Source organism: Dermacentor andersoni, chromosome 1 (assembly GCF_023375885.2).
Source record: "Dermacentor andersoni chromosome 1, qqDerAnde1_hic_scaffold, whole genome shotgun sequence".
In the NCBI taxonomy this organism is placed as follows: Eukaryota; Metazoa; Arthropoda; class Arachnida; order Ixodida; family Ixodidae; genus Dermacentor; species Dermacentor andersoni.
Window position 1 is genome coordinate 114,689,021 of NC_092814.1, and position 24,431 is coordinate 114,713,451.

Below are 24,431 nucleotides of genomic sequence, written 5' to 3' on the forward strand. Positions count from 1 at the left end.
CGCTGTCTTGATCAAGAGATGGCACATCCAAAAGGCACACTCATGTCTTTGTTGTCACAGATGTTGGCACTATGCTTGCCTGATTCGCAACAGGCACAGGTCAGGCTTATCTACCACGCTCTGTAGAGCCGCTGCTCATGACACACTGTGCTGCAGAACAAATCTTAGGTTCTCTATAGTTTTTTAATGGCATCTGATGCTTTCGGAGATTACTGTTGAGCCAAAGCTCCTCGGCACTGAAGTTGATGATCAAAGTACTCCAACATGCATTCTAGTTCTTTCTCTGCTATTGTCATCTCTTGAGTTGCATCATCTTCTGCTTTAGTCGTTGGCCCAGCCACGGATGCAGTCTACTTCTTGTAAACTTGTGATACTTCAGCACCAAGTCTGATGACAGGATTCTCAAGAGAATCTCCCATAACATGAAACAATAATTAGTGGGGCTCGTGCCAAAGACTTTGGAACTCCTTAAATGCACTTGGACTTGGTCTGTAGGTGTCAAGGTTGTATGATGTTCAAAGATGACTACACCGGCCTCAGAATGGAAGAGTTCAGAGGTGCTCATAAACAATAGTACTTTCATGTCCAAAGCATTTCTTGAGGATTTTCACTGCATCCTGTTCCAGTTGCTCCAAAGACGAGAGTGCTCAGGTAATCAAACTTGTCAGCACTGCTGAGCTCTTTATTATTGTGCATAGCCATTGAAAACTGAGTCCAAATATGCTGCCATTGTTTTTGGTTTCCATCCAACTTCATCAGTTCTAGCTGCAGTGGTGTAGACTTGACGCTGATCGACATTTGACTGCTCGCTGGGCGTGAAGCTAGAGACGTGCGGTTGTTTTGAAGCTCGAACCACAGTTTCGATGTTGTTGTGACAGCCTTGTTTCCATATTTGCTTGTGTCTCAGGTCTCACTCTCAATCAGCTCATCAGGTGTATAGTCTTTAAAGCTTTCATTAATTTTCTTGATCTGCAGGTAGGGCGCATTGATCTGGTCATGCAGGTTGCTCACCTGAGATGCTGAGTGCTCTTGCTGCCCTCATAGTGGGCCTTCCGCTTTGTTAAAGATGCCATCCAGTTGCAAGCACAGGCTCTGGTGTTGCCGGAGTCGCCATTCCATGGGTCAGCTGCAATCATGAACCCTTCGTTGCTGCGCGTTGCAGTACGATACCATGTGTCGATGAGGTTGACATCATCTTGAAGGACCTGGGTTTCTCGTCACCATGTGACGGACCTCAGGGTCTGCAGGCTACCATGCTGTCTTGATTAAGGAAGTGATGGCACGGCCATACGGCACACTGGTTTTATTGGAAGAGTTGATGACGAATTGTCTGCTAGGAAGGTGAAAGAAGTGCTGTCTCTGCGTATCTGTTTATTTATACGTCCTCGTTCAGTCACGCTTAAACATTCCATCGTGAAAGAAGTTTCAACATTCATGGGGCTGAGATTTCTTCAGTGAATTCATATAAGGTACTTTTCTGTTGTACATGTCCTTATAAATTAAGTATGGACATATTAATGTACACATAAGGTAGCATCTGCAATCCTATTGTCTTATGAACCAGATTATTTATCGGAGTATACATTCACTTAAATGTGCTTAGTTGGGGCACAACCCTATATTATTTTATTTGGTTTATTTTTGCCATACGCATAAACTGTATACGGGTGGTGGTGGTTCTTGCCATTGTTTATTTTGCCAGATAAGATTTTTGGGGGCATAGTCTATGTTACTGCTAATATGCTTAGTGCACACATTCTTAGTGCATCATGACCTGCTCTTTTTTCTTTGTCATGTGACAGTACTCCACAAGTACCGGTTTTACTTGGGCCTCTGGCAGCCACAGGTGTCTTCTTACGGGGGCCTTTTCCAAGTCTTGGTTAGTATTCATAATTCTCACATTTGAAAAAAGGGTAAAAGCAGTGTCCAAATTCTGGGGTGATCACTTTTGGGTACATCACTTTGAGCGTGCACTGATCGGCTGAGCCAGTGGACAGAATGTCCCATCGCTCCAGTGAGGTGTCGCATGTTATGCTGTGTCATGTGAAAGTGAAGAGTATCCCCTCCTGGGACAGATCAGTTGAGAACATCTTAGCTTATTTGGAGTATGCCTTTAGAGGCTGCCAAGTTTTTATAAAGCTAGCTCAATGACATGAGTGGCAAAGATAGGCACAAATCCTAATTGAAAGGGCCCCTCACCAGGCCCCATTAAAACTAGAAGTTTTAAAGTGCCATCTAGGAAGCATTCTACTGCAGGTATTATTAAAGAGGGTTTATTAGTAGCTGAAATAGAAGCGAATACAGCTATTGTTTGTGGAGATGAGTTGCCCTCCCTGCAGTAGAGGCGCGCTCCTCCTGCTTCAGACCTTGCCTGCAAGTGACATTCCTCACTCACCTTCTCCGATGTCCTCTCCCAGCCAAGGTACCCTGCCCTTCTCTTTTGTCATGGCACCTACTCTCTCCATTCCTGCCTCCTCTTTTATTATATATTTTTTTGTCTTCTTGTTGGGTTGTGCATTTCCAAGTTCTGTGCACTCCACATTTCACCCAAGTTCCCACTGGTGCTGGCTATTGGTGTGCTGCAGGAGGCACGCGCGTGATGTAGAAGCTTGTGGTCCAAGTGACTTTTCCAAGGTGAAGAGGGACAGGCTCTTGTTTTAATTTTCTCCTGTTTTCGTGGCGTTCATTGGTGTAATACTTTGCTGACATGATCATCAAGTCATCTATGCACAAAGCTCATTATTATTATATTTTTTATGCTGTGATGCCTGTACTTTGCCCATACCTTGTGAGTGGCTCATTAAAGGAGTCTAAACAAGCACTTGTTCAGACGTGTCTAGAAGAGCAACAGACATCTGGTGCAGTAGCATTTAGCCTCAGCTGGCCCTTTAGAAAAAGTGCCTGAGCCATACATACCTTTTACACAGCGATACTCTCTTCCTCTTTTGCTCTTGCTGTGTGGCAGGGCTAGGCTTTGAATCCAGTGGTTATGTCTGCCACATCCATTGAGGTTTTGGGCCACTAGCAGCAAATGTTTTGAAACCAAAGTGGTTGGTGCCATAGAAAAAGAGAGCGCGCCTGTGTGCGCATGTGTGTGTGTGCTTGTGTGTGTGTGGAGGAGAGGGGATTAAAAATCCAGAAGTCATTAAGAGAAAAATTATAGATGGTGAGCTGGCTTTGCTTTTTGCAGTTTGACCCTGAACTTGCAGCCATAGTGGGGCAGGAGTTGCTACCTCCACGGGACCCATTCATCACCGAGCCACTTCGCAAGAAATTGCTCTTTACCGTTTCACTTGACCGGGAAAATGAAGATGACGTTGTTTGTGTTGGTGGCTACAAGGGACCCCACCAAGCTGTTATTTTAGAGGTGCAGTGCAAATATATTTACATTTTCTTGTTGAGCATGTTTCCACATATGCTTAGTACATTGTGTTTAGTCAAGGCAGAAAGCTTATTTTTCTGCATGACTACAATTTTCACTTGTGTGCGTTTTCTATATCAAGGTTTCATTGAACTTGGTTGACGTAGAAGGCTATTTTTACCACGCCTTATGGCTCTATCTTGTTTACATTGACCCTTCTCAATTTTTTGTCATTGAAGCATAGTGTTTCTTAGTGTTGCTCATTGTACTAGCATCTTCAGTACTCATTGATCACTGTGTTCACTTGCTAAATCTGCTTCTTCAGGCATGACGCCTGCATATAGATAGGGGTGAAATGTACAAATGCCCATGTACCATGCATTGGGTGCACGTTAAAGAACCCCGGGTGGTAAAAATTAAACCGGAGTCCCTCACTACGGCATGCCTCATAATCATATCATGGTTTTGGCATGTAAAACACCATAATTTAATTTAAACCTGCTTCTTGCTGTTAAGCTCAGCTACAGCACTAATCCTGCAGTGGCGATGATTTGTAGCATCTGGTGACAAGTTCTTTTTGTGCTACAATATCTGAAAAAGCTGTGCAAAATATTTTTCTTATGTTCTGAATTATCCAAATTTCGGAATTGCATCCTATTGCACCTTTATTTCTTGACAATTCTCAACACAAACATTGTGTGCTCAAAACCACATCAATAATGTCAAAGGCAATTTTAATATCTTGGGCTATGTACACTAAACAAAGTAGAGCACTGCGGAGGAAAGCAATTGTAGGGGGTTGCTCTTTGAAGAGAATGGAGACAGTAGGTCCTGCATGGAAACAGTGAACGAGAAAAAGAAAAATATACCATTCAATAAGTTTACGGTCTGGGCATCACTTCGAACTTGGCTAAAACATTAGCAGATAAGAAGAGCAAAAGAAAATGGAAGTAAGCATTTTGACTGCTACAGCTTTTATAAATCTTTACTGCCTTCTGAAAGAGCACTAGGGCAGTAGTAAGTATATTGTGGAGATTTAACCTATGGTGTCTGCATACTGTGGCACTGACAAGTGCAACCGGAAATCCGCTATAACAGCCATTGCTGTAACCTATACTAATTCTGCATTGAGTTAGCACTTCTCTTGCATCACTAATTTCCACAGTGTTTACCTAACCTGAAAATTGGCAGAGGGCCTATGGGTAAAGCCTTCTTTATATTTGCATTTCAGATTTCCAAGGATGAGTTTGTGTTTAAATGTTGTGACTCAAGCCACCATCGTCACCCAAATGGAAAACACCAAGTATGAAGTTTTTGTTTTAAATGCAATTTAAATTTCTTTCATGGTTTTCTGTGTGTGTGTGGGGGGGGGTTCTGCAGAATTTGCACATGCTGTGCAATGTAAAGATTTCCATCACACATCAGACAATTTCCTATTGCTTAAAGTTCACAAAATGGTGGTGCATTCTTCTGAAATGTTGCATTTCTGCATGACTGCAGCTTTGGCATTTTTGCATGTTATGTGTAAATGGGTGTGCACTATTGGTATGGAAGCAAGACAAGGTTAGTGAGTAAATGAGGCCACCTTTAATAAAGTGACCTAGAAAGCAAAGGAAAGGAACTGTTGAAGCTCAAAAGGGGACATGGTTAAATGGGTGGCAGATTGAATAATGGAGAGAAAGGAAAAAAGAAAGGACTTTGAAGGTGTGGTAGCTCTGTGTGAAGGAGTCAAAAGTGCACTAGGAAAGGGGAAAGTGCATGTGTACTTGCAGAAAAAGAACATTTTGTGTTTATGTGAAGGTGCAAGGATTTGGGCTCAAGGAGCAAAAGGTGATGACCCAAACTATTGTTCAGAATGTATACCGGGTGTTTCACGTAACCTGAGCCAAGGACTTTAAAAAAACAACAACAGTAAACCGCAGCTGGGTGAAAGCAATGACGTACTGTTTACTGTCATGTGGCACTCCTCAGAGTATGTTAAAATTCTTCTTTATAATTTAATTAACTAAGATAAGTTAGGACTTTGAAATTGAAGCACGGTTCATGTTCATGTTCAAGAAGAGCAAAAGAAAATGAAAGTAAGCATTATTATTCATTTTAGGGCCAAGTGCATTTCATTACTTTATAGAAGTGGTTCAGAAAAAACCAATCCAGTTTTTTGTGGCAACATGCCTCCTGCATGGTGTTTTTTTCCAGCATTTAAATAAACCCCATGAAATATGAAAAAAACCATCAGGAAAACACATGACTGCGTTCAAGCGATGTGATATTGCAGCACTCTCAATGGTGGCTCGAGCCACTGGAGGGAGCGTGCATGGGTGTCGTGGTGAAGTGAGCAGCCGCCGCTCCCAGTATTGACTTCACAGTGCATCATCACCTTCCGCGCCTGCGCGCAGAAATGATGTGGCATTGTCATCTCTGATAAGCAATAACCACACTTTGTTCACTCGAAACACGGTTGAGAGCACTGTGGTACGATAGAGCATGAGTGCAGTCACGTTTCTAAATGGCCGTGGTGTTACAGGTGTCGCACCTTGATGGTGCATGAGATGAGACCGATGAAAAACCATTGGCGTTTGTGAGCACCGATTGCAACAATTTGCTAGATTAAGCTTTACACTTACTTTCTATTGTGCTCAGGCCAGTGTATGCACACCACAGTATGGTATGCATACCGCTTGCTTAGCGGGAACATTTATGTGTGTGTGCACATTGCTCATGCCTGCAGCAGAAGCAAGAACGCTTCCTTGGCTGTAACAGAGCCAATTGGTGCATCCACTTAGCTTCGTTGCTTTTGTAGCCAAATGCACTGTCTGCCTCCAGAGACCTTCTAACATAGAGTTTCATATTAGTATAACTAGAGGGAAATCTGGCGCTGCAATCGTTCAACCATCATGGGAATGATGGGAAGTACAGGGTACAGATTGGCATTCTGTTGACTGGCAAACTAGTCTACAAGTATTTTTTGGCAGTTTTGGTTTCGCTCCAAGCGCAATTGCTATAACCTGCAGTGGGACAGCGCAACACAAAGCTCTCTCCCTTTGTTCTGTTGCTTCGAGTGGCGATAGCGCACTGGGCCAGCGGCTGGGATGATGTTTGTGTCGCAGTGTGGTGTCGAAGCCCTGACGAGAAAGCGGCGGCATCGTAAACATTGAAAGAACATGTTTTGACCATTTGGTCCTTGGTTTGTTAAGTGTGTTAGGTTGGCGCTGTAGCGTTATGTGCTTTATGAAACTTTATGAAAGAATAGGAAAAAGAAGGCACTACTGATGCAAGACATAGACAGTTGTACTTCTAGTGGCTTGACAATCAAATTTTATTGGGGGCTTCATTATGCATCGCTCGTTTATGTGCTCATTGAAATGCGTGTTTTCGGACTTTGCGAGCACAAACTTACTTGTGGTAGGAAAGGTTGCTGCTTCCTGGCTGTAGTCTAGCGTCGTAAAATGGGCAAGTGCAAAGCCACGCCGCAACGCTTCGGAAGCAGTACGTCGCAAAATTGGTAAGTGCAAAGCCACGCCGTAACGTTTCGGAAGCAGTACGTCAACATAAAATAAAATGAAGCATACTCGTAGGAGACCTCTAGCATCCCTGCTAGCAGTGCAGCAGATGTACTTAAAAGTACTTAAGGATGTTCGGCAATCATGATAGCCAACGCAGCCTTTCGAAAGAGCGAGAGAGTTCGCAAGTGCCTGTTGTCTGTGAGAAAAGTATTGCGTTCGCAGTGAGCAGGCGTCGTAGCAGGTGACACTTGTAGCATACCTCTCAAGGGCGCAACACTTTCTCACTATACAAAATTCTTATTTCCATAAGTACTTGATGAGTATTTTTATATAAGCACATGCATGGTTGTTATTGCTGTTGTAAAAATAAATAAATAATTATTCTCTGGCGTTAAATTGGAAATGGTATTGCACAAGAATGCATACCCTGGTGTGTCCTAGTAAACCATAGTAAATCCATAGTAAACCGTGCTTCAATCTCAAAGTCATACAAAGTTTATGTAACGTGTTCTGCATTATATAAGACACTGCAGAAATAAAATTAGATTTTTCGCAATAATATTTGAGTGTAGCTTTGTTTATTGCGCTGCGAGCAAACGCTGTCTGAACACAGTCTAAAGATCGAAGTCAATCTGAAGCCTGTGCTTCCCATCATTCCCATGTAGGTTGAGGCAATGCTCAGGAGAACCGCCGTAGACACTAGCGCCACATTTCCCTTTGGGGTATTTATTTAGAAACTCTATGCCTTCTAACCCTCCTTGCACAGGCTGCGCATGCGCTGTCTATACCAGAACAGCATGGTTACGATGGCGGCTTGAATACGCCTCAGATTTCCGTATAATTGAAAAAAATATCTGCTTGTGGTTGACAATTTATTTTGTAATTTAAGGGCTCATTCACACTGGCGGTTTGCAGCGGTTGCACGACCAAGTTGGTGCAAGTGGTCGTCTGCTTGAAAAGCGACTGTTTTGCGTCAGTCACTTGGCTGCTTGATTTTTCAGTCTCCCGATTGCAGTTTCAATCCTATTGAACCAATCAGCGGAACAGGACCAGGACATCAGTATATGGTGACATCTATTTTATGTTGCAATGGTTGTGCAAGCAGGGTGACGAGGGCACATATTTTGGGTCATGTTGGTGGGGTGATGAGTAGGTTGTGCTTGCCTTTGTGGACATCGGCTGCAGTAAGTCGCTCGTTGGTCACTAGTCACGATCAGTCGCACAATCTTTCAGTAGCCAGTGTGATTGAGCCCAACAGGAGCATTTAATTTGTACTCTCTTGCTATCCCCATGAAATTTTAATTAATGAGCAATTTTATCAAATGTGGGAGTAAAGCATTTGCAGAATGTTTTGAACTACTTGCGTATCACAACCCTGTGAGGTGTATGCTGTACATGCAGTAGTGCTGTCATTAGGAGAACAGATCTGACCTCTTTCTTTTGTGGGAATATGTAGGCAACGTTTTGCTTATTTATTCAGTCATGCACTCAGCTTATGAAAGTGTGCTGTGCTGTTGAAATTGCTACAGTAATTGTTGTAAATGTTTTTACTCAGCATTGAAATGACTTTTCAGGAACTTCGTGACTGGATTCATGAAGAGACTTCAGTGCCTCTGGATATGCACCAGTTTCCACACAGCCAGGAGCTGCTGCTCATGAAATTTTTGATATTGAGGCAATTAGAGTAAGCATAAGTTTACATGTTTTTTGTGTTACTGTTGATCTGTCATCCAGAATGGTTTGAAATGCATAAAATGTGACCTTGAAATGCATAGAAGGCCCTTATTCTATGCTAGACTGGCTTATGTAATAAATGGTGCAATCTTATTTTGTCTTTATGAAGAAAGAACAGTTAAATAGTAGCAGGAGTGAAGGTTGAATATTAAATAAGTTTATTCTACACTTCTTAGTAATCGTTGTGCCTACTTGTACAGGTAGGGTCAAAATAATACAAGATCTGTGAGCACGTGCCAAACTGCATTCTGGAGCCCTTTAACATAGAGCATGTGCCTTTTATGCTGTGTGCCTACCCCTACGCTCATTTCTTGCCAGTGTGCTGTCAGAATCGCTATGGTTGCAGAAGGTTACGCTAGGTGAGGGCTGTCCTTTTCGTCCGGTTGGGTGTGCACTAGGGTTGCCAACTGTCCCGAATTTAGTGGGACAGTCTTGGCTTCTGAGTAAATGCCTCGTGTCTATACTTGACCCAATCAAGGTGGCCAACTATCCAGACTTTTGCTTTCTTTTTTCTACTGACTAACAATAATTATAGTACCAGGTTTTCTTTTTATAATGCTTGGCAGCTCATTTGCACATTCTTCCTTTTTTGTGTTCTGTAGCATTGGAATAAACATAAAAGGGGTCTCATTTTGGTTTTGTTTACAGTTCTCTTATAGGTCTTAATTATTGACAGTACCTCCATTCGTATTGGTAGCTTTGTTAGTCAGGCAACTATAGCTTTTGATCTTGATCACAAGAATGTACTTGATCGTGTTCTAAATTGCGATACAGTAGAGCTAAAAAATAGTTAATCTTTGTTGCACGTACAAACTGGTGGCTCCTGGAATTGTCAGCGCTGGTCCTTACAAGCTGCCACCATCCTCTCAACTGTCCTCCTCCTCCTTTAGATTTCGTCCACTCGAGAGTGGGCAGCCCTAATGTGCAGTGCCTTGCCATGTCACAATCAACGAAAGTCGCCGCTCTCCTAGTGTAATCTGCACATATCGCGATTCCGGCAGCATGCTGGCAAGAAGTGGGCATAGGACACGAATGCACAATGCCATCTCTTGACAGATGGCGCTTGCGACGTTAAAGGGGTCCTGAAGCACCCCTCAGGCTTGGTGAAAAAACATAGTCCGTGGATAGCGTATGCTGCTGTGAACATCTCAGCCAAGTTTTGTAGTTGTGCGTGGCGTGTGGAGCTTGCAAGCTGAGTGCGAAGTCACCTTTTCTAAGACGCTCTTTTCAAAAGAAGCCTGCTCCTCACCATTTTCTGTAGGCTTTATATTGTAATGTAGCAGATTCCCATATATGGCTGCTACTGGCCAATAGCTGACATCAATCAAGAAGCGTGTTTGGGTCAGTGCGCTTCTTGCTACTGTTACTGTGTATATTTATTGACAGTTTAATAAACAGGCTGAAGTAAGCGAAAATTTGCTTTCGAATTTCGATAATATTTATGTACTTCTGGAAGAAGCCAACTATCATCTGTTCATGCTCGGCCTCAGCTGCCCGTGTAGGAATTAAACATTCGGTAAATTTGACAGAACTGGCAGAAGAATTGAAGATTCTTAATCCGTTCTACAACTGTATGCTTTTAATAATCCTGAAGATGCAAGAAATGCGATAAAACTAAATTTTCAATAGACTGCATTAATTGGCACCTGAAGGGGTTCATACAGCCACTAACTCTGTCGTGTGTTACCTGTACTCTCCGACATAGTGAATGAAGCTTGCTAAATTTTAATGAGGTCTGGGTCCTTAAATGGACATGAAAGGATCTAGATGTAAGTAAAGTTAGGCTGTTTACAACATTGAAATAGCTTATTGGTTACTGTTATCATGAAAAGATTTTTCATATTCTATAAGATCATGCAAAAGCAAAGGGCGTGTGGCAAAGATTCTCAGAACTTTTCTCTGTGATGTCACAGATTGTGACACCTGCTGCTGTGGCTCAGTGGCTGCAGTATTCTGTTGTTGAGTATGTGATCGTGGGTTTTATTGATGGCTTCCACTGGGAGCAGAATGCAAAAACGTTTGTGTACTGAGCTTTGGGTGCACTTTAAGCAACGTCTTGGGTTCCTTAATGCATCTCGCTTTCCAAACTTCGCATCTTATGTCACTTAGCAGGCGGCATTGAATTTATTTTCCTGCCTCGCCACCCTGACGACTGCTGACAAATCATGAGAGCACAGTCAGGGTTCTTTATACTCACCTTCTGGTCGCGAGTGTTTCCCAGGAGTCTCATATGGGGACAGAAGTTGGCAGCAGAGGTGCTGGCCTGGCATAAGTAGACGAAGATCAATATGCCGTGCCAGACGGCCAGGTTGGATGATCATGCAAATGTTTCATGAGAAGAGGCACCTTTCCCACATTTATTTCAGCATGTTTGCAGAATGAACACGCAACAAGAACTTTTAGCAAAATAATTTAATGTGTGATGCTTATACACAGCACAGTTGTGTGATTTACATGGTCTCCCTTCCTAGTAGCATTCCTCACATAAAATGTTTCGGTCAGTTGTCTATCTTTACACTGTTCTCTAGTTAGTAATCTAGATAGCTATATTTGGTTAGTTAGTTTAGTAAGTTATTTATTAGTTGATTAGTTAAGTTAGTTACGTTTGCTTACTTTAGTTAAGTAGGTTTGTTGGTTTAGTTACTGAATAATTTAGTTAAATATTAGTTTGATAATTAGTTCAGTTAGATAGCTTAGTAATTAGTTGGTTACTTTTGTTAGGTAATTAAATAGTGTTGTTAGCTACATTTGTGTCACCCACAGTGGGACAATGCTATCATGATGAATGCAGGCAGAGGGGAGCAAACACTTTGCATTTGATGTTATGAATTTGATGTTACTACATCGAATTCCCAACTGCACATTATACAAGGTCCTCATAATTAAACTATCAATAATGTTAATAAAAGCACTATGATAGCTGTGCAAATTCTGCTTGCACAAGTGGTTTATGCGCTTTAGTGAGCATAATTTTTATGAGCAAGTAGAGTCAGCAAGTACGTAAGGAACAATAACTTTTTTATTAAATTTTTACGTTTCAGGATATAGTGTATGTGTATATTAGAAACCTTGAGACAACTGTACTGGAGGAGAATGCCATTTTGTTTGACACTTATAAAGCATTAGTATTGCACACTAGTCTAGAATCCAGGTGGAGCTGATAGCAGCTGCACTCCTTCACTTGGCTGGCAAATGCAAGGCTGGCTTCCCCACTCCCTCTGCAATTGGCTGCTTCACGTGGGGGGTTCGTTTTTGTATTGAAACTCCCATCTCCAAGTGCAAAATCGGCATACTGCACATTAAATTTGATTATAAATATCTTGGAACAGAAGCGCTTCCGAAATGTAAAATAAAATAGAGTTGTCTTTGAATACAATTGTCTTCAAGTTTCTAGCATAAACATATGCCATAATCTTAAAATTTTAGGAGTTCATCAAATTTTTTTTTAATTATGTACTTGCTATTTCTACTTGTTTGCAAAAATTTTACCCACCAAAGCGCACAGACCACCTGTGCAAGTGGCATTGTGTCACTACCATAGTGTTTTTATTAAAATTACTAATAGTTTAACTTTGGGGACCCTGTAGAATGTGCAGTTTTGACTACGAACTTGTGCATGGTGGTGTACTGCATAACTTCTTCGTTGGCGCGCCTGTAGAAATCGATCAATTTGATTTAGTGTTTTTGTATGCGCTGTTAAACATTTCTATTGGAATTCTACTAACAGCATCATGCACCTTCTGAAATGACAACTGAACTTTTAACTATTTGTCAGATTTGACAATTTTTGGCAGATTGGGGAGTCAGGAAAAATAAAACTTCGACTAGAGGTATCGTCGAAGCTAGGCTCCAATGCGCCTCAATAAACCTTCCTCAATAAAATGACGCAAAGCTTGCGCTTTGGTCGACTCAGCAACATGTTTATATGACAGCAGCAGTCAGGACAAGCTCCTCTCGGCTTGTCTAATTTTGTGACCCAACATCTGGGCTGTTTTAACGATGTCTCAAGCAACGGTAGATGCTTATGAGTGCATATTATTTTGTTAATTGTGTTTGACTAATACAGTCTATGCTTGCTATAATGGACCCATGTACAACAGACTTTCGGATATAACAGACCATATTTCAACCTTAGTTTGCGTTACCTATTTTATTAATGCAACAAAGTTCACTTTTAACGGACCATGCTACAACGGACTACCGGCTACAGCAGACGAAATTAACGGAAATTTTTTCAAAATTAGGCATATAAAACATACTTTTGTTGTGTCGACACAGGCTGACAACTGTCTTGCAAGGGTCAGCCGACAATCGCGGCTTAATATTGCGCCCCTGAAGGAGAAAGGCAGGGCAGAAACGCGCAGTCTTCTTTCGTGTGAGGCAAGGGGTAGGCATGGGGTAGGCAAGGGGTGTTCTGCTCCGGCGGCTGCTGCTTACGTCGCCGTATCTTGAAAGTGATCTGCGATGTGGACAAAGTGTGCCCAGTGCTGGTCACTTCGCATGCGCTCTGCTTTTGACGTTTAGTTCGCGTTTAAGCGACAGACAGCACGAAGGTCCATTCGCTTACTGCTGCTGCCGCTCTTCCTCACTCCGTTTTTATAGCGACTTTCTGCAGTCATAGAGCGAGATGTGAATTGCTATCGCATTCGAAACTGTGACATTCTTTTGTTTGTTTTTTACTTTGGACGTTCATCACTCATTCTTTGCAGTAATATTGTTAGACATCGTGACCAAAGTTCTGGAAGTGAGACACTTCGGATAAAACGCATTTTTTGGCGGATTATCAGGGCCCGTTGTAACGATTCAACTATGTCAAGTGATGTCAACTATGTCAAGTGCAACTTTGTTTTTCCCACCACAGGTTGTCTTTATCCATCAACGTTTATATGCGTTTAGACAGCGTATGTGCAGATTATTACGAGCAATACTTCCCATTGTGTGGGCTTTTCACTCATACAAGCGCACGCAGTTGATTTCAGACCAACCTTCACCCGAAGCTTGACTAGCAGTCTAATCTCTTACATTTTGAACACCACCTGTGCAAGTGCCCTTATTGATTACTGTACAATATTGTGCAACATTCACATTGCGGCTACAGCACTGTACAGGAACTAAACAAAGCATGTGGAGACTCTAGTTACAGTTTAACGCACGCTAGACCATCTTGCTTGCACAGAAAGCTGATCAAATGCAATAATCAAGTACGAGGAGGCTTCTGCATGCTCCCTGACATGACGACCATTGCTTCGCGAGTCTAAAAAAAGTAAAAACGAACCAGGTGCCTGCTGCAATGAGTAAAAACAAGTGCTCCCTGTACAATAGGGACTTACCCATTTTCACATTTGTGTAGCTACAGCTTTCCCGCATAGCATGGGCATCATTATGGCTAGTATTGACACCAGCAAACCTTTATCATTTTCTTGCATGATCTGACTTACAAAAGTTGGGATCTAGGAACCAGGTGCATATTTTATATATTTCCAATTTTTTTTAACTCACAGTACTTAAAGTAGTAAATTATTAATTTAATTTGTGTTCCTTGAGGTGCTCCTTTTAAGTTTCGCATAAGAATTATGAAAAACTGTTGGAACAATTATTACTGCTTTACATCCATTCAAAACACCAGTGATCAGGCTATAATTTTATGTATTGCAGTATATGTTGCGACTACTATGTTCTGAAATAAAATGTTCGAACATAAAAGCACTGAAAATAAGCACATTTCTAGCACTAATGTAAGTGGTTGAGGGATACAAAAAAATATTAAGATGTAATACTGAATTACCCTGATACAATGCCCAAAAAGCCATACTTACTGTGAGAGGAGACTTCGTATACCAGAAAAGACGTAAAAATGAAATATGCCGCCTTGAAGTTCCTGCGTCCGTTCATCATGACATGGATTTTGACAGTGCTCAGGGGTATAGTAAGGTACAACTTGAAAAGACAGCAGTTGGCAACTGAGGCACACAGACCGCGCGGGGTTGTTACTCGCCAGGCAATCACAGAAGCAAACTAAATTGTTGTCATGCGACCATTTCAAAATGGCGCTGTACTTGATACCTCTGGGGCATCTGCTGTTTTTGAAGAGTCTTTTCATCAGTGGAAGTGATGAGGTGTGCAACAGACATGGAGAAAGTGTATCGAGTCTGAGAATTTCACTCTTCGAAAGTTCGTGGTACAGATAATTTCACTGCTGACACCGTTTTACTCGTGAAACTTCACTGCCAACTGAAGTGAAACTTGACAATAAATAGTTGCAGCGACGCAAGCATTTTATTTCAGTTGAATAAAGAATTAGGCTTTCACTGTTTGTGGGGACTATAATAGGCGAGTGGAAACGTATAAAATTACGCACTTATAACTTTATTTTTGTGGTTAGCACTTTATTTAGGTAACAGGGAAACTTTGAAGTACGAACTATTTGCAGTCTCGCGGAGGAGCAGTGGCTGGTGGTCATGAGAGTGTGGGCGGGGCTTCACTGCAGACTTAAGTTGTAGCCGACTGTAGTTAGTTTCTTATTGGTAAAAATTGACTGCATTGTATTCTAAAAGAGGCATTGACTGAACTTGGCAACTTTTAAGAACATTTACTGAGCCGCAGCTGCCAGAATACAAAAAAATATACTTTGAAGTCTGGATGTCACAGTGACATGCTGTTGCTGGTGTTTCAGTGTGAAATTCCAAAAATTGAAGTTTGTTCTCTTGTAATAATGAACTGCTTAGCACAAAATTAACAACAGACTTTTGAACAAATATTTTATTAGTTTAAACTGATTTGCATTTCTCTTTAGTGTCCCTTTAAAGGAACTCAAGCTTATTACATGTACTTCATGAATTGGCTGTCTATGCTTCTGGAAACTGTTGTTGCAAGAATCAAAAGGTAGAATGGGTGTTGCCTGTTGCTGTATTTATCACGTCTGCAACTGGAACAGTTGCTACCTTACTGGGCACCTGAGCCAGTTCTTTGACTCCTTGGCTTATCTGTTGCTGCACTAGCTTAAAAGATAGGAGTTGAGAAACTGCAACAAATTTGTGCTGTGCCTGGTTTGTGCCCCTCTGCGCTACAAGAAATAATGCTCCTACAGCCCACCTTGATATAAATAGAGGCTACTGCTGGGGCACAGCAGCAAAACTGCTGCCACGCACTGCACACATAAACAGCCAGATGTCACAGGTGCAAAGATATCTTGCAACAAACACACTAACACACTAGAATATGGAAATTTTGCAGGGATATCAAGGGGGTAATTATCCTAACGTTGCTTTAAAGCGCCCCTAACCAGATCTGACCATTTTGAGCTGACAAGCACAGGGCATACAATGCGCACTCACGATTGTGTCCACTAAGAATACATCGCTGTGGGCTGCGGAAAGAGCTGAAATTTCAAACTAAACACCGCTTGCCCTTCCCCTCTCGGGCATCGCGCTCCAAGATCGGGGGGGTGACGTATATCAGCAACTACGCCTGCGTACATGTATATGCAGTGACATCACTCATAGTGACACGCGACCCTTCGAGAATTATCCAAGGCAACATCTGTTATTTGTGTAATCTCTTGCTTCAATAGACAAATTAAAGTTTAGAGAAATAATAAAACATACAAACTGAATGTCTGCGTGTTTTTTTTTTACTTCGCATTGCAAGAGAGATGTACACCCAGCCATAAAAGTTTACGGACTACGGTATCTCAGAAAATGTTCAATTCCCTAGTAGCCTGTAGCAGTAGCCACTAAAACTGTATACGATAATGCTGTTAGCATATTGCAAATACCAGACTGTGTTGTGAAGTTGCAGAGATATTCCGATTTTTCTGAGATTCAGTGGTCCGTAATATTTTGTGGTGCACTCGTGTGCGCTGAGAGTGAAACTATGTCATTTTCTACCATGTTTCAGTGCGCAGTCATGCTCTGTGATCTGCTTGCGTCTGCCTCAGTGTTCCTGTAGCACTGACTTATACTGCTATTCAGGTGTTCTCGTGCGCTGCGCAAAATGAGACAAACACAACAGCTCACACGTGCAACCATCAGTGTAAGTGCACCGCGCAACAAGAAAGCCATAGAGAAAAAAGAATGGCAGGGCCCGTGACGTATGCGTCACGCAATCCTACAGCTCCGGTATGGGCGAACGCAGGGAAGGAATTTCGCTTGTGGAGGCTAGACAGGGCAAGTAAAGAGAGTGTCCTTGTTGGCCATGACGCTCGCCTCCTGAAATCATGGGTTTGCGGCACTGTGATATTTATACCTCGGCTATTAATCAACCAATTTGAAAAATCCTTGCAGCAGAATGCTCCCGATCCCAAGAGGGCATGTAACAACTTCCACCATATAACAAAAAATTCGCTGTGTGGCCTGATGAGAGGGGCCCTTAAAAAACAAAAACAAAAATATTCACCATGCCTCTCATGTACAACAGTGTAATGTGCCACGGAAGGCATAGTAAACCTTTCTTTAGCTGTGGGTGTTGCACAAGAAGATTCTCCAGGTGGACGCTAACACTACTGCACTATTTTCAAAGGCGAAGGTAGGGGGGGGGGGGGGGGGGGGGGCGGTGAATTGTAAGGCGGAGCATGATGAATAGTAATTGGGTGGTGCGTTTACAAAATGTCTTTTTGATGTGCATTTATCACTGTGTCCAAAGCTTGTAAGTAACTGTGACTTTAGTTTGTATGCTACTATTGTGAATCACTGTAGTATTGGATAAGTCAAATGACTGGATAAATCAGGAGACCCACTGAAGTGATCAGGAATAGTTCCCATGCAGTGGTGGCAGCACTCAAGAACATGGTGGACTACATGCTAGAGGCAAAGGTTCTGCTGCTGTCTTTGCCTATGCATGGGACCATTTTTGTGATGCCCACAGTGTGTGCTGCATTGAGCACGGGCCACATGCTTGTGTGTAGCTTCTAACAGTATGCTATCCTTTATGTGCATTTCAGCTATGCGTTTCAGTATAAGCGAGTTACGTTGCAAGCCCCATTGACTGGCGTACCCATTCAGCCTGGCGTATTCAAGGGCACCTACGGCACACATGGTCTCGAGTTGATCCAGTTAGAGTACATTGACAACTGCACAAAGCTCCGGGCCTCCAAACTTTCGGTAACATTTGCACATTTAAATATCTCTCTCTTGGGAGGGGGGGGGTAGGGGGTGTAGTTATAGTGGGGAAGGAGGGGACATGCTAAAGAGTATGATGGTTGTGAGCTCAAAACATTTTGTAGAACCACAATTTCCGAGCCTCAGGTTTTTGTCTGGTGTCATTTTATTATCTTTGGGCTCAATCATTTTTGCATTTTCCTTGTATTGCTTTGAGGTTGGCATAAATTGTGCATAAAATTTGAACCTGGAAGACCTTTAAATTGAAGTGCTTTGAGAAATTTAGTGCACACAACTGTGTGAGGGAACATATGTTGTTCATTGAAGTGTGGTGAGGAACAAAGTTAAAATACAAATAAGTTCGAAATTTGTTACCATTTTTGTACATTGGTAATGATGATGTAGAGCTTATAATAGCAATATATTCTGTAATTTTATTGGTGTAATAGAAAATGAGTCACTTGTCACTTGGAAAAAGTTCACTAGGGAGTTGAAGCAGGCATCTGCCGCCTCACAGGTCATCGATACAGGCTCCGAGCTGACGAAAGTAGGAAGGAGCGTGCTGAACATGCGGCAAAGCAACACAACCTAGAGGGGAAGTCTAGGTGACATTGAGCGAAGTGGGGAAATAGAAACGAGGTAAGGCGTTGCAGAGGAGTAAGATAGGTGGAGGCTCGCTGGGTTGACGTCCTCTGGCAGTTACAGGTTTCATTTGCGATATGGACGTACTGGGTTCATCTCATAACATCGTCCTCCCGCGCCGTATGCTGTGTGTGTGACTGAAAGCATGCAACGGCGAGCCGATGATGGCAGCTCAATCTCCCGTGTGCAAAGTAGGAAGGAGGGGGGTATCGTCTTCAGTAGCGCTTATGGCACCGGGGAGGAAGGGGGGTGTTGTACTTCGGCTGCATGCTGTTGCGTGAACTTTACCTTGAACACCATATGCTTTGGGGGCACAGTCTAGGTGGGCCAATGGCTCGTAGCTTTGCGTGCACTATGTTCTCGCTTCTCAGTTTGCGTTGAAGCGATAGACAGCGCAAAGGTCACTTTACTCGCTGCTGCTGCGATTGCTCATTCCAGCGTTTAGACAGTGAGCGTCCGTGGTCATCGAGTGTGAAGTGTTTATGTTTGCCTGTGCATGCTGACACCATGCTTGTTAATGTAGTTTGTGAGTGAATGTTTACAAGGGCGCATTCTACTCTGGCGCCTGCTGTGTATGGCGCGGCCATACTAGCCCTGTCTTGAATATGATCTGCGATGCGGATAGTCTAGGTGCACCGATGGCCAATAGCTTCGTATGCACTGTAGCATCCGTCTGCTTTTGTGTGACCCGCGTTCACAAAGTGAAATGTCACTGTCTTTTTTTGTTTCCTCCTCTTGTCTTTGCCTCTGTCCATGGGCGATGTGCGCCGCAGGCCTCCTGTATGGTGCCTTGATGTGGGCACCCGCGGGTGCGGCGCATCGAGGCACCCTAGCCTCCAGGATTGGCAGCAGTGGTGATCACTCTGAATGTTCGGCTTAACTGAAGAGCATGTCTGAGGCGGTTCATCTTAAGTGTTTTTTTTTTTTTTTGCATTGAGTTTATGGAAAACCAAACATTCCTATGTTGTTTGTTATATGCAAGAATTTAGTTTAACTGAGCTTGTATTAACGAGAGTTCACTGCAGTATACGAATACATTGTGTTCTTAAGCCAAACAGCCATTCACCAATTTGCTGCTGGTTGTTGGAGCTGGCTCTCAGTGGGCTAAGGATGTTTGAGAGACAATGTTGAGAGCCTTAAGTTATCGAACCAACCTTGTTAGCCTCTATCAAACTGTTCTAAGTGCGCAGTGTATATTAAAATTAAGGCACACATGTTGCACTTGATTTTGTATGTTAAGCATACAACTTTGGCCTTAATTTTTGCTCACAATATTCCTCATGGGCGAGCTAGGTTGCTCAAATAGTAGCGAATGGTTGTTTACCAGCTGAAACAGCCAATAACATTGCTGCAGCATAGGAGTATTTGGGGAAGTTTATGCCGCGCTTGGAATGTATGCCATACATCTGAGGTAACAGCAAAGTAAACTTAAAAAGTTTCACGATTCTGAAGCTGGACTCTTTGATTGCTACTAACTTCTTTGTGTCATTTACCTCTGGCTTCAGTGAAAGCATTCGATTACCTAGTGCTTCTCCTGTTCTTTTGCTTACACTCTTCCATGTCCTAGCATTCCCAGAACACGAGGGAATGAAAATACTGTACTACATTGAAATTAGAATCTGTGATATCATAACTCTTGTACACACTCTGTTAAGCACTGTCAGGTATAAGCTATCTTTACGATGGTATCAAAGATGCAGCTTTTTCGAAAATATACACTTTACTCAATGTATGACCAAAGCTGAGTACAGTACAAGTAGCGAGTTTCCTGTCTCATTCTCAATGCTATAAAATGGCAGATTTCACAATCACAGAAGTCACATTATAGAGCATCGAGGCTATAAATCGGAGGTGTGATAAGAGAACCCAATACAGTTGATGACCGATAATTCAGGCTCCACAGGGGACGTAAATTAGTCCAAACTATGAATGTCTGAAAAAACGAATGTATCTCCCCCCCCCCCATAAAAAAAGATTATTTTATTTATGTTTTGATGTCCCTATGCCAAGAAAAAGTGGTCGATTCATTGCTGCACGCACTTCCGCTTACGTGCTACCAAGTCCACCCGTATTTCTGCCAGTTTTGTGTTGTCTCTGTGCGCCAATGCAAGGACTTCAAAGGCTCGAGTCAGATGCACCTTGGAAATTGGCTATGATCGCATGTTGAGTGGGTGACTGATGGATTTTTCACCACGTTGTACCAGTACAGTAGAACCTCATTCATCGGTTTTGGAAAAAGAAGGTTGGAAAAAAAACAAACTTACTAACTGAATAGTAGAGTAGTTTGCTGGGCCAGTTGGTGCATGGTGAACGTATAATGGTTTCCAGCAGGTACGGACGCGAGCACAAGAAAGTGGAAACGGACAGGACAACGCGGACAGGACCAGTGTTGTCCTGTCCGTTTCTACTTTCTTGTGCTCGCGTCCGTACCTGCTGGAAACCATTATACGTTTACTAACTGAAAAAACGTACGATTGGAAGTTACTAAAAAAAATTTATACTTAGCTGTAGTTGACATCAACGTAAAGCGAAGCGTTGTGCGAATTGGTGCAGCATGAGACGCTGAGGTTGGGGAGCTCAAGCTACCCTAGGCGTGCATTGTAGTTATTATGGCTTTGGCAAGCTTACGTTTACGCTCCTCAAATATGGCCTGGGTGCGGTGTGTGTTTTCCTATTGCGCAGTGGCAGTGTCTTAAGACTGCGATGGGAAATATAAATGAAATCGAGCTGGTGGGCAACACCAGAATACCATGCATACTATACTACCAAAGCAATATGTGACACTCCCTTTGCGCTTCCTGCAGCAGGAAACGGCGGCGCAGCATGTTTGGGTTGTCGCCTATTAAAAACGTGCAGTATGCTTCCAATGACACTGCCCATGTGCTGTGAAACATATCAATGGAGATGCTTGTCGCAATAGAGTTGGTGGCGATGGCTGTGAATGCAGTGTGCAACGGCCCTGAAGGAGATTTGCTGGTACAGTCGAACCCACTAATAGTGGTATACGGTTTTAACAATATATCGGTTATAACGATGAGAAGCTGCTGTACCATCAACTTCTGTATGTTTTCTATAGGGAAATAACCTGCTCACTACAATGCCCCAATGCCACATTATTGGTTATGGTGATGAAGTCTGGCTACTAGGTGTCCGTGCCGAAAAATAATGGAATGTGAAATCCTCGAAAAAAACAAAGAGAAATTCGAGCCACAGCTGCAACCACGCACCGTTTTCCAGCCTTCTCCGCATCACCAGCCTCGCGTGCCTCTCTCCCGTCGCCCTTCAACCCCTGCGAACACGAATGGGCTGCACCCATAACACTACGCCGCCCCACCCTCCGAAACATGATTGGAGGGTGCCAACTTTACTGAGAGTGCTGAGTACTGCTCAGAGATTGCTCACTGACCCTCATGCTGCGCAGTTCTGCCAATGGATTAAGCCACTCGTGCTGGTTTTTGTTAGTTGCGTCGATGTCGTTCCTGGCCATGTGGTTTCTCAGCCTCGTTTGACTTGCCGCCGAAATGGAAGATGGCTGATCTGCCTGCTAATCATTGACATTACACAATGTTGCTGGTGAAAAGAAAGTGCACTGCTATAGATTTGGAAACAAAGTGCTTCTAACCAATGAGGCGATCGTCGCGAACATGCTTACATCAGAGAGCAGCGACGGCAGCAATGATGCGGTAGGGCAGGCTGCCTCAAGGTTGATCTCATAAGAGGTCCTGCAGATGGTTCAGTCCCTCCGTGGCTTCATTTTCATGAGGGACCTTCCATTGCACTATGTGGAGCACTTGTATGCTTTGGAGAAGCATGTCGACAAGCTTCGCGTAAAGCAAGCAAAGCTGATGGACACAGGGTTTTCTTGTGCAAGCCAGTGAGAAGTATGAGTGAGATGCTTGTGGCAATCTCGCCTGGCTTTTCTTCTGGATTTCTCAAACTGAGAGGCTGCCGTGGCAACCTTCTCACATTTTTTAAAAGGCCCCTTTTGAGACCACCAAAGTGATGCCTCAGTGGAGCTCACACGTCACTTGCCGCCTGTGACCCCACTTTGCAGTTATAGCAGTGACATTTTTTAGCGCTGACAGCCGCGGCTTCTTATACGCGATCGAAGTGTGCAGGAAGCAGAGTTAAACAGTGAAACGAGTCAACACAATCAGCAGCCGGGTGGAGGAAGGTGGTGGGGAGGGGCATTGGCCTCACGGTCATTATGGTTTTCGCACGACAGTTCTGCCACCCCCCCCCCCCTTTTTTTTTTCGTGCAACCTGGTTATAGCAATTATCGGTTATATCAATGGAATTTTCTCGGCACTTGAATATTGTTATAAGTGGATTTGACTGTACCAGAATAAGAAACTTGTGAGCACCAGCAGTTTCACGTGAGATGCTCGGTCGAATATTTCGGGGAAGATGCTGCTGGTGGCTGCTACTATTCTGGATCGCTCACACCTCGCACCTTTGATTAATTACATGGGATATAGCGGCCAGAAAACATATCATAAGATCGCAGTGTGGCAATCTGCTGAATGTTGGTGCCGAAAGATTGCGCTTTCCGGGAACGTAGGAACTGATAAAAAATAAGCATAACTGTATTGGGTCATCTTTTGTGTTCTCGATCATAAACGTTGGTGGCGGGAAATCGATCATAATGGAATCGTATCAGTGTGGTTCTTCTGTATCTTTAAAGGTGTCCAACTGTTATTTATGAGGCCAACTCTTTTTTATTGATGCCTACAAATTGCTCAGCTGCTTCAAAGCCTACGGTTGGGAAGTGCATAACTCGGAACTGTTAACAGCAATGGATTGATGCATTCTTTACACCATTCAAACCTACGTTGACTGTTCTATTTGGGACCATCGTCTCATAACCTTGGCGGAAATCGTCCACTGATTAGTCAACAGGGTTAAGGGAGTAATGTAAGGAGACTTGAGATTCATAGCATGGAAGAAGTGAAACACGACTAAAGCCCAGACCACACATACACTTGCGGACGTGCAAAAGCTCGCGCCCAAGCACCTGGCTACGCAGCTACGGCGTGGTACAATCAACGCTCAGTGAGGCAGATTTATATCATGAGAGGAAGTGCTTTTTCTTTTCTTTTTGTGCTGATCTAGCAGGTCTAAACATATAACAATTACGTTTATAGATATTGAAGCATTTTGAAACACTGCCATTAATAAGGTACGAAGTGGTGTTTACCAAGGCGTCTATGAAATCTGAGTGACCGCATGCTGTCGCGAGTCTATTGTAGATGCGAACTGCCATTCCTCGCAAGGCATGGCAGGTGCAAGCTTGCATGCGTCGGCAAGCGTACGTTTGGTCTCACCTTAAGGAGACGCATGAAGCACTGGTGCCATTGTGTGTGTTAGTTGGGCTTGTTTGCTTGTATTCAACAGAATGGACAATGCAGATGATGACACAAGGGACAGAGAACATTTGTCCTGTTTATCTCTCTTGTCTCATCGTCTGCACTGTCTACCATAATAACATGTGTACTTGTTTACCGGGTGACCGCGTTTTCTAACAAATGTTATCGCTGCTCAGCGCAGGACACGCCTGCCTGCATGTATTGGAAGTGTCTGGAATGTTAGCGATGGTTCTATCCACTGTCTGTTGTCACTGAACCTTGTGTAATCTGATTGCATGTATGCGCGACGGGCATGGTGTAGAACTTGCTGTAAGACACGTGGGCACCAGCGATTACTCTGAAACCTTCGATGACTGATGTATAAAAGCCGCTGCGCTTCACCCACTGATGAGATTTTCGCCGATCGCCGACTGTGTTCCCTGCTATCGTTGTGCTTTGAGGGTAGCCTGTTTTTGAGGGCACAGGTCGCCCAATAAAACACTAGTTTCGCCATTCACAGTTTTGCTGCTTTCTTGACTATCACTACGGGACAATATTGAACAGTGATGCACCGTTCATGTGATCGTATTTTTCATGGTTTTGGTTGCATTGTACTGATCAGGCCAAACTTACACATTGCCTAGCATAAGGAGCTCACAACCATTAAAAACATATTTATGTGCTGTTCGTAACACTTTGAAGATATTGATAGTGCTTGTACTCTCTACAAGGATGGTGGGCAGATTGTTCT

At 43.2% G+C, this 24,431-nt stretch overlaps 1 protein-coding gene across 1 annotated transcript in view; it reads left to right on the forward strand.

Moving 5' to 3' along the window:
• LOC126545701 (F-box only protein 31-like) overlaps positions 1-24,431 on the forward strand; it is a 79,122-nt gene that overhangs the window by 17,196 nt on the left and 37,495 nt on the right. Inside the window, exons 3-7 of the mRNA XM_050193655.3 lie at positions 1,803-1,879; positions 3,191-3,367; positions 4,593-4,664; positions 8,439-8,548; positions 17,537-17,696. Coding sequence (XP_050049612.1) covers positions 1,803-1,879; positions 3,191-3,367; positions 4,593-4,664; positions 8,439-8,548; positions 17,537-17,696 — 596 coding nt within the window. The remainder of the gene's footprint in view (positions 1-1,802; positions 1,880-3,190; positions 3,368-4,592; positions 4,665-8,438; positions 8,549-17,536; positions 17,697-24,431) is intronic.